General features: G+C 41.7%; 1 protein-coding gene across 1 annotated transcript; it reads left to right on the top strand.

Moving 5' to 3' along the window:
- Positions 1-5,777: 5,777 nt before the first annotated feature.
- On the top strand, positions 5,778-10,701 carry LOC308302283 (uncharacterized protein; the record flags this gene model as incomplete). Its single annotated transcript, XM_080746541.1, has 2 exons — positions 5,778-5,936; positions 9,886-10,701. 2 exons carry the CDS (start codon positions 5,778-5,780, stop codon positions 10,699-10,701), a joined length of 975 nt encoding a protein of 324 aa, XP_080602667.1.
- Between the last annotated feature and the right edge of the window lie 891 nt (positions 10,702-11,592).

Below are 11,592 nucleotides of genomic sequence, written 5' to 3'. Positions count from 1 at the left end.
TTAGTTACTATAGTTACTTTGCAGATATAAATTATTGCGACCGTCAGGTCTCATTTACTATCAAAACCTCCACCGGCTGTCCATCAGTCAGTCCGTCAGTCAGTCTGTCTGTCATGTCACACTTTTAGGCCAGTCAATCAGCTAAAAAAGGGCCTGACCCAAAAGAAATTGCAATAGTAATGGTTCAAGGTTTTTTATGATCCTTAGGGTCATCCAAATAACATATTAAAAGTTGTGAATTATATAGTTAGTGGATCAAGGTGAATTCAGGGGGTTCAAGTTTAGGTCCATTCACTTACTATACAGGAAAAAAAGACCCCCAAAAAATCTTATTTAAGTAGCATGTGAGGGGTCTAACTAGGGGTTTTTCATGATTCTGAATCCATTGCAAGCATTTGTTTTGCACGAAAAACATTCCTTGGGCTAGAAACGGAAACTACAAAACTATGGATTAGTGATGAGTCATCACTTTTCTGGGGCCAGCTCCGTTTTGTGGTGTCCGCTTTTAACCTGACGAATGTTTTTTGTGCAAAACAAATGCTTGCAATGGATTCAGGATCATGAAAAACCCCTAATTAGACCCCTCACATGCTACTTAAAGAAGATTTTTGGGGGGTCTTTTTTTTCCTGTATAGTAAGTGAATGGACTCAAACATGAACCCCCTGAATTTACCTTGATCCACTAAATATATAATTCACAATTTTTAATATGTTATTTGGATGACCCTAAGGATCATAAAAAACCTTGAACCATTACTATTGCAATTTCTTTTGGGTCAAACCTTAGATTGACTAGCCTATTTTGCCCTGCTCATATCTCTGCCATCGTTGCCCCTATCCAAATTTTCCACACACACTCCTTGCCTGCCAAACCACAACCTCCACGCATCAATTCTCACATGGCCCTCTTCTAGCGCCACCATGAGGCAGATTCTTGCAAAACACATTTTTGGACACTGCTCCTACAATCTTTGCCCTAAAATCACGCAAATCTGTACACAGTATGTCTACACTCATCTCATCAACATGGACCTGTCCCATTTAGCGCCACCTTCAGGACGATTTCTTAATAACACATTTTTGGACACTACTACAGATTTTGCCCTAAAATAACACAAATCGCTACACAGTATGTCTACACATGTCATCAACATGGATCTGTCCCATTTAGCGCCACCAACGCGAGCTTGAAGATCTGCTATTTTCAAACCTTTAGTACTTTTACTCTTTGGTGCCAACACTTTCATACTTTTACTCAAGTACATTTTAAATTCCGGACTTTTACTTGTAACAAAGTATTTCTATACTGCAGTACTGATACTTTTACTTGAGTGAAATATGTGAGTACTTTTTCCACCAGTGTTCACTGCAGATTAGGTTATCATCCCTAACCCTTAAATTCAACAAATTCTTTCAATGGACTAAAATCATGTTTCATTTGATGGCCTTCCTGCCCTGGCTTTTGGCCTCTGTGCCCTCAAAAAATGGACAACACCAAAGGCCAAATGGCCTTGCCCCTAAAATGACGAGATTCCAGGCCTAGATGTGAGGCTTAACAATATTCACTCAAAGATAAACCTGTCAATGAATTGCAACTAGCTGAATTTGCTCTCAATTTACACTTTATGCTAACCTCACTCCAGGGCTTGACATTAAGGCTTGTCCTGTTGTCCGGGACAACTAATAAATCCTTCCGCAGAAACTCATTAAAAATGTACTTGGTGGCTCTTGGTTCTGTGACTTCCTAGCAGCTTTGTGCTATATGCAGACTATGGACTTGCGATACCATGGAGTGACTCCTATGCATGCACTTAAGAATTGGTGTGAATGGGAAATGTCCTTTGGACAAGTACCTCAAAAAGTCAAGCCCTGTCACTCTTAGGGATGGGACGATACGCAATATCATTTATCGTGATAAAAAACACTCCCGATAATCGTATGGTGGAGATTTAATTTATCGCGATATCGACCTCTGTCATGAACTGGGATCAATTCACCTTTTATTTGCCGAGCTTCATATTCCGGTAACACTTCAAACCCTCTATAATTGGTAAAAGGTATATAATATACATACTTGAAAGTCTTTTTTTCACTCTTTAAAAATGGCTTTGCCAAAAAATAGCCGATCTACAAGCTCACAATGCATCGCCTTGCAGCTCGTTGTGAGCTTGTAGATCTGCTATTTTTTGGGCAAATGTTCCATCCAGGATAATGGATTTTGATTATGGCGATAATATCATAAATCGCGATTTCTTTAGTCACAATCGTGATATGAAATTTTCATATCGTCCCATCCCTAGTCAGTAGTCACTGTGTAAAAAGTTCCATTTAGTCATGATCCCGTGTGGAAATGTAGTTCAGGCTGGTGTTGGTGGTTTGTATAGGAAGTGGGTTGGTGTCAGTTAACACCTGGTTTGTTAACAGCCTTGCTGTGTGCAGACAGTAATTGCTGCTTTAAGTAGCATCTTTATGTCTTTCTCGTAAATCACGCTGACGTTTTGGCAAAACAAGTGAATAAATGGATGTTTTAAAGCAGGGGTCTTCAACATTTTCAGGCCAAGGACCCTTGGCTCAGAGAGATGAAGCAAGGACCCCCTCAGGCTCTACGATTTTCATATATTCATAGACTTGTTTGACAAAACACTTAGTAAACTTGACCTTTCACATTGTACTTGGTCTGCTCTTTTTTTTAACCTTTACACCAAACCTATTTGCCGAAAATAGCTGATCTACAAGCTCTCAACGTCTCGCAGCTTGAGGCGTTTAGAGCTTGTAGATGTAAGCCATTTACCATGAGAGGGAGTGGGTTGTTGGCTGATTTACCACTGTTTCAGGGTTGTGGGCACGAGGCAAAGCCGTGTATCTCAACATGTGACCAAAAGTGGTAACCCTAGGGATGCTAGGGTTCAAGTTGTTAAAACGATTATCCTATCACAGAAAGATTTGGCCCCCCTGTAGTAACTCTGAGGACCCCCTGATGAAGAATAAACCCCTTTTTTGGTAGATGTGTATGTATTGTCAGTACCTTGTGACTGTATTGAACACGACACAGTCAAGCCTTGTAGTTATCCTTTGTGGCACTTCAACAAAATTACACACCTTTAAAAAGATGGGTCATGAAAACCCATTTAATATGGATATAAAATGCAATGATAACCGTGTCCAGGTGAATGGATGGTGTTTTAAACTCATTTTTTGCGTTCCAGAATTTTATAGTGAACATGCCAGGGCAGAGATGCTATTCCTGTGGGTTGCTGTATAATATTTATACGACTGCCCTGCCAGAAAAGCAGGTGTTCACTCATTGAGTAAAATAATCTCACTTAAAATCCATTTAGACCTGAACACAGTTCTGTGTCACTAGATTTTAACCACTTTAACCATTATTTCATGTTTTAGCAGATATTTCAAAATAGCAGATATACAAGCTCACAGCGCAGCACCGAGTGCCGCGCAGCAAGCTTGTAGATCTTTTAAACTTGCACAACATTTGTGCAAGTCTTTGAATATTTTTTAAATCAGTGGTTCTCAAACTTTTTTCCATTTCAAGGACCCCCAAAATGACATGTATTTGACCGCAGTCGCAGACCCCCATCTCAAAATAAGTTGTTCCAGGGACCACCCAAAAGCTAATATTTGAGTCACAGATGTTCGCTTTTGAAAAGATATATTAAAAAAAAAGGAAAAAAGACAAATCACTATTTAAAAAAAATAGCAGATCTAAAAGCTTGCAGCGCGGCACTCGGTGCCACGCTGTGAGCTTGTATATCTGCAATTTTTCAATAGTTAAAGCATTAAATAATTCTAGTCCCTAAATGGGTTAAAAACTTTGAATTCATATACAGTACATATAACACACAATGCATGGAAGTTTGGACCGTTGGAGGCTGTTATTTGAGTCCTCCCCCCTCTCTTTTTTTTTTTTTTTTGCTGGCATAGCTCCTGCCTGAGTCTGCAGCATTTTCCCCTGGGATGCAGCTCTTTTCCTCCCCCCAGCAGGTGATGCTTTCCTTCTCAGACTTAATAGGGAGTTTCCATTTGAAGTCTGCGCTCTTTACGGCCTTGTCCAGGAGGTTTTTTATTCCTAATTGGCGCCAGAAGCCTCATATTAAACGGTATTAAAAAAAAGGGGGAGGCGGGGCAGATGTCGCAGTTTTTTAGGAGATGGAGCGGTGCTATTGGACAGGAGGGTGTGAGTCACGTGGACCTCGAACCGGGGCCTGTATTTAAAGCACCTCCTGCTGCTGCTGTTGCTGAGGACAGCATCCTATGACCAGGTGAGAGATGTGTTACTTCAGGCAAACCATGATGTTACTAGATTAAATAAACCAGGCCGTTTTCCATAGCTTTTTGTTGGGTTATAGACTTTGAGAGACCTGCACTGCATGTTTTCTGAGTCGATGTTTTCTTAAAATATATTTATATTGCTTCTTTAGAGTAGATGCGATTTAATTAACAACTGCAGATGATCATACATGCATGTAAAATACTACAAAACAGGTTTATTTAACTTTTTTCAGCTGATGGATAACTAGTGAATCGAAAAATTGATTTTAATTTGCAATGATCTATATCAATATGCAAAAGCATATATCGTACCGTTTTGGCTTTGTATCATATCGGTATCGTTTTGCAATGCAGATAATCAGTATCGAATCGTTTTGCAGTGCAAATAATTGTATGGAAACTAAGTATTTGTGCCTTGCATTTAGAGAAGGAAAATATAGCTACTCTTGGTCTATCGATACATGTGTGTAATCTCTGTGTTCAAGGTGTGGGTTTGTCCATAATGTGTTGAAATATAATGTCCATGTATTTGCTAGAGAATCACAGTGTTTACTTATTTATATCCATAATAATAGATCTTTCCCTTGTTTAAAACATGCACTATAGACACGTTTCACACAGATTTATTTAAGCAATACAAATTGTATGTGGATTTCAGGTGATCAACATGTCTCCATTGTGGCTGGCAGGGGCGCTATGCTGCCTGGTGTGGCTCCCAGGTCAGTTCTAAGTGATTTACAATGTGTTATAGCACTTTTCAGAAACGTTAAAATGTGCTTCATATGCTTAAAAGTTGACAATATTCTGCCAATTACAAGTCTATTCTTTGTGATGTAATAGCCTATGTAAAGGAGAAAAACGTTGATGGTGAAAAGAATGATCGATCAAGTGATTTGAATCCTTCTGCAGGTCTGCCTGAAGCGAAATCTTTGCTGAATGCTATCAAGATGGAAGGTAACGCCAGAGACGTTTTACTCATACATATACTAGAATACATACATGTATTTGTCGTTAGGTGTTAAGTGACACTCTGACCAAGCATCTTAGGCCTACTGTAGGTTTTGCCTCGTTTTCTCTGTGGCAATTTGTAAGGTGGATAGATGTTGGGGTGTTCATTCTATTTTATAAATAGATTAATTATATTTGAAACTCTTTTTCCCCTTTTTCAGTCGTTTTTCTTACCATCTTAAGCAGGGGTGGGCAATTTTGATAAAGAGGGCCACTATATTTTCACACTCACTCCAGAGGGCCACAATGCATATACTGTCAAAAATAGCCGAACTACAAGCTCAAAACGTCTCACACTGTGACATGTTTTGAGATGTCTTGCAGATCTGCTATTCTTGAATTGGAAGATCCTGAATTATTTTTATGAGATTTCTGAATTGGAATCCTGAAAAGTTAATTTCTATTTAATTTCAAATGCATTTATGTCCTTATGTTAACTTTATGAACTTAAACACAAATACATTGGCCTTATTTCAACAGAGATGGTTCCTGCTGCCGGTGTGAACATTGACTCCATGAAAGCGAATGACTTTCTGAGCCACTCCAGACCCAAGCGCAACGTGGACCCCAAGTGGTACAGCGGAAACCCAGACTTCCAGTCCTACTACCGCTACTACAGCAGCATAGGACACACCGAAGGGGTGAGTGAAGTCAAGTAGACATAGCCTGTTTTTAAGCTGGGCCACCAGCTTCGGTAATCAGCTCATTTTCTTTGACGACCATTGATTACCTCTTCTGGATAGGCTATTCATGTCACATGGTAGAGCTAAGGGCCAATCGCAGGACAGTACCCCAGGAGTGCCCTTCTAGAGAATGGGGGGAAAGAACTGGGCCAATAGCAGTTACCGCTCCTCCAGGCTATGGGGAAAATTAGCTGTTGGAAAAAGTACTCAAATGTTTTACTTAAGTAAAAGTATCGTAAAAGTATCAATACTGCACTGTAGATGTAGATGGGAAGTAACAAAGTACAAATACTTTGTTACTGTAACAAAGTACTTTTTTCAGTACTTTGTACTTTACTGAGTAGTTATTTGTCTGAGTACTTTTTACTTTTATCCGTTACATTTTAACACAAGTATCTGTACTTTTACTCTGCTACATTTTCAAAACAGGCTCATTACTTTGGTTTTAATGGTATATAGCCTATTAATGTTGCGCTGGAGCATATCTGAATTATCTGATGCGCATCTGATAGGCACACACAGTCGCACGCACGCACGCACACACGCACACACACACAGGCACACACGCAGAGCCCCTCCGCTCAGGGGCGTCAATTGGGTATGGCAGGGGTATGCAGCTGCCATACCTTGGCTGCAGGGGGAAATAATAAAAATGTACTTTTCATCGTGCTTGTTGCTAAGGTATGGCAACATGAGTGGTGTCTTGCACGCGCGCGACACCAGTCATGTTGCCATACCTTACCTTTTTCTGAACTGACGCCACTGCCTCCGCTCAGCAGCAGCAGCAGCAAGCAAGTTCCCAAAAGTTCTTTTTTCGCCAACAGACAACTCTCTCTGTCTGCTTTCCTCTTACCTGCAGCCTGCAGTGTTCCCAAATAAATAAGCTTCCTTATTTAAACAGTAGGCCTACACAGCTTCCAATTCCAAACACAGCCTTTGTGATCATTAATCCACCCATACCGCTGGATTAAGAATTGACGTCTTTTCTCTTTTTGTCTTTCCAGGTGTAGCCTATTACAACTCGTTAAGCCTCGCCCGAACGTTTTAAAGTGCACTGATCAATAGAGAGAAGTGTAACATTGTAAGTCTCTGTAGAGAGGTTAAAACGAATCAAAACAACTTGAAGCAGTAACATGGGGTATTTTTTTGCTTTGCATATACTTGAAGGCATCAGACTAATGACATAAGGTACATTTCTCACCTTAAACAATGAAATGCAGACATGCACGTACTGCTATGTGTTTGAATAGGGAAACCTTATTTATTTATTTTAGCTTTTATTAAAAAATATTAAAATAAGATTTTGTTTGATAATATAAGTTTTGCCATAATCATGCAGCTTTATTACAATGACACAGCTATAACAGCAATGTTTAAAAATGTTATAGATTACAGTAGTAGACCTATAATCTATAATTCTTTTTTAATTCATATTATTTTTGTATCCATATCATGATATTAGACTGGATAATTATCGTCTGTGATTTGGGATATTGTACTACATATAGTCCAAGTCCAAGTCTTATTTGTCCTTTTTTTTAACTCATTGAATGCCCTTTTCAAGATGGCCGCCAAGTACCAGGATGCCACGTTCCTAAATTTCTAGTGCACGGATCAATTTTTAGTGCACGGATCGTGCACGCCCATGCACCATATATGCACCATATGTGTAGTACTTTTTAGCAGCTTTCAAACAAAAAAATCCGCTTGGAAATCCGTTCAGGCATTCATGAGATAGAAGCCTTCAAAGTCAGACAAAACAAACACTGCCACCTTCCTAAATTTCTAGTGCACGGATCAATTTTTAGTGCACGGATCGTGCACGCCCATGCCTAGATCATGCACCATATGTGTAGTACTTTTTAACAGCTTTCAAACAAAAGAATCCGCTTGGAAATCCGTTCAGGCATTCATGAGATACAAGCCTTCAAAGTCAGACAAAACAGCCATTTTTGACATTTTGAAAGATGTGTTTGTTATGGGGCTAAACATGCAATTTCGCAATTGCGATCATGCCTAATACATTTGAGGCATTTTTAGAAATTTTTTTATAAAAAAATTTTTTGAAAAAAAAAAAAAAAAAATCTTTTTTCCTTTTTTTCAAAATGGCTTCCAACTCGGGAAACTCGGGCTGTGGCAGCCTGGGAGTACTGTAATAACTCGTGAAACTCGTGCCTTGGCAGTCAATGAGTTAATAAGACAAAACGGACTCGAACCCCCTAGGACTTGGACTTGACTTGGACACTTTAGGTGGACTCGACTACAACACTATAGCACATTCTCACAATGACATCATAAACATATTAACTAGTATTGTAAGATTACTTTTTAAAATGACAGTAGGCTACCCCTTAGATGACAGTCCTACTTCAATTTAATATCCTCCAAATTCTATTGGCTTTGCACAGAAACATACGGTAAAATACTTTTACTTTTACTTCAAAAGTACTTTTCAAATCCGGTACTTTGCCACTTACAGCAATTCACAGCCGTCTACTGCAGATTTCATCCCACAATATAGTCAGTCAGTTATATGTTCACTTTGTCACGCTCATTCAAAGCATTATGGTAACATTGTTAAACGTCCCCGCCTTTTTAACCCAAATGTGACCAGCTTATGTATTGACAATGTGTCAATTCTTGTTCATGTTGTGACAAGACACCACATTCACATGAGAATGTGAGTAGATTAACTAAGTGTTATCTTTTCTACTCCTTGGGGCCTTTTCCACTGGCAAAGAACCGGTTCTGGTTCTTTCTCCCGCCTATGTGATGAACCAGAGGTGAGCTTTTCCACCGAGAACCGGAGTTGGTTCCGAACGTAAGAGTTGGTTCCGAACGGGAACCACAAAATCCTTGGTTCCTCTGGTTCAATCATGGTTCAATCTAGTGGAAACGCAAGTCGGTTGGCAAGAACGAACCAATATTCCAAGAAAGTAGAACCGGCACTGGTTCTGGAACCGGTTCTTTGCCGTTGGAAAAGGCCCCTTTGTGTGTGCATATATTGTGGTCAGGGCTTGACATTAAGGCTTGTCCTGTGGTGGTACAAGTGATTCTCAGTGAAGGACAAGTGGATTAAAATATTACTTCATTACTATCATTACATTGATGTGACACTCCTATCTTTGTGCTATATAAACGCAGCCCCAGTCATTAGCCGTCCTTTATCATCTTCCAAAGTGGGACTGACTCATAGCCATTAATCACAGGTGTGAAAGATCCATTCGCCTGAAGACGTGGACTGTTTGTGAATTCAGTCTAAAAATGAACCATTTCACAATGGTTCATTTTTATGTGGACAAGTGCCTTTTGTGCCTCGGACAAGTGAACGGGAAATGTACTTGACCAACGGACAAGTGCCTCAAAAAGTTAATGTCAAGCCAAAGCCTGATCAACCCCTACAACCCCACCCGTCACTCAGATCAGCCAACACAGGGATGCTGACAGAAACCTCGCTAAAAACCCCAGGGCAAATCGATTCTGCCTAGACAGTTCGCCCTCCTGGCCCCCAAACAGTGGAATAAACTCTCGCTGTCGCACTTAGAACAACAGACTCACTCCCTAGTTTCCGCCGTGGACTGAAGACTCACCTCTTCAGACTCCACCTAAACCCATAGCACTTACTGTAGCACTCACCTTCCCTCGATGACCACACATGAGAACTATTTAGCATTTTTTTCCCTTCTTTTTTTTATAAAATGTTTTTACTTATTAGGTGCTTGGACTACCTACGTTATTGTTTTCTAGATTGATATTCCTATTATGCATGTGTTGTTCATGTATTGACTTATCTTGTTTATATTGATGTATTTCCTGCTTATTGTATGTCGCTCTGGATCAAGAGCGTCTGCTAAATGCCTAAATTGTAAATTGTGGTGATTGTGATCTTCTTCATTCCATCCCACAGCTCTATGAGATCGACAAGCTGAGAATGCTGTACCAGCAGATGAGACACCTGGACCACGTCCACGGCCCCAACGCCTCGCACTTCCAGAACAAACTGGCATTGGGGGTGCCGGTCGTCATGGAGAAGAAACCCCCTCCTCCCCCGCCGGCACCCATGAAAGGCGCCCCGAGGCCGACGGAGCCCCCGTTCCTCTCCGTCCCGGGCCTGGCTCAGGCCGACGTCCTCTACTTGTGCAACGCCAAGGACCCCCTCTGTAAGCCCCACATCGTCTACCTCCCTCAGGGCGGTGTGCCCGTGCTGTGCGACCCTCGCTACCACCCACACTGCACGCCCCAGAAGGTCCCCGTGCCCATCCACGTGCCCCAGCCCCCACCCCCTCCACCGCCAATGGTGGTCAAGAAGTACGTTCCACTTCCACCGCCGCCGCCGATCGTCGTCGTGAAGAAGTCCCCTCCCCCGCCGCCCCCGGTCGCCATCCGCACCTTCAAGGGCATGGAGTACGACTGCGACCCTTACTGGGACCCCGACTGCCTCATCGACAACCCGCCCAGGCCGGTCAAGATCGTCGTGCCCAAGACGGTCGTGCCCCCGCCCCCACCTCCCCCTCCGCCCGTGGTGGAGGTAGAAGAGGAGAAAGAGGCCTCCGTGGACGAGCCGGCGCCGCCCGCGCCCTTTGTGAACAAAGTGGGGCTCTACCCCTACGGGTATTACTACCACCCTTACCCCTACGACCCCAGGGATGAGCTTTATGACCAGGGCCGCTTCAAGTACCCCCAGCCGGCCGACGCTGCTGATGAACCCGATCAGAGCGAGTAAACGCGGCCTTTTCCAGCATCACCCGGGCCGGTGTTTCTCAAAGTGGATTCCAGGGACTCTGTGGGTTCCTTTAGGGCGGTCTAAATTGACCCATACAAGTCTCCGTCAGGGTTCATTTGGTTCCATTTGTACACTGTCAGAGTTAAGGGGACACCTTGAAATCTGAGAAACACTGACCTGGACAAACAGAACCAGAACGGTTATTTGCATCCCCAAATAAACAATGTCTCCAACAATGAGCCATGGAGGGCTGAGAGTGCATGCCGGCTTTCGTTCTCACTACTTCACTAGTTGATTTCACTCCATAGACATGCCTGCATCGGTTAAAGGAGTAGTTCACCCTCAAAATGACTTTTTCCTATTGATTACTCATGCTATGGGGACTTGAGTTCAATAATATTTTTAGTTTTTTCTCACATTACTATGGCAAAAGATGTACAATAAATTTACACCCATTGATTCTGGATGGGGATCCAAATGCGGACCCATCCGTAATCAATGGGGGTACATTTACTAAAATCAATTTTTTGTCCTAGGAATGCGACAAAAAACGAAAGATATTATTGAACTCAAGTCCCCATGGCGTGAGTAATCAATAGGAAAAAAGTCATTTTGGGGGTGAACTACTCCTTTAAAGATTTGTTAACCTTTTTAAACCTAGTGTCCCTACTTTGGCCATGTCATAGGTGAAAACGTGGTGGAAAATATTTTCACTATTCATCGTACGACAAAGTATATAGGGCGCAGAGGAGAGAGACACTGGAGCAGCTTGGACAACTAAAGCCCTTTATTTAGGTGCAAATACAAAAAAGAACAACCAAAAGTCATTCTTTTTTGTACTAGCACCTAAATAAAATATATTTAAAGGTATATTGCTCCAGTCTCTCTCCT

This window comes from Nannobrachium achirus (assembly GCF_963921795.1).
Source record: "Nannobrachium achirus genome assembly, chromosome: 17".
Lineage (NCBI taxonomy): Eukaryota > Metazoa > Chordata > Actinopteri > Myctophiformes > Myctophidae > Nannobrachium > Nannobrachium achirus.
This window is presented reverse-complemented; position numbering and strand designations above follow the sequence as displayed.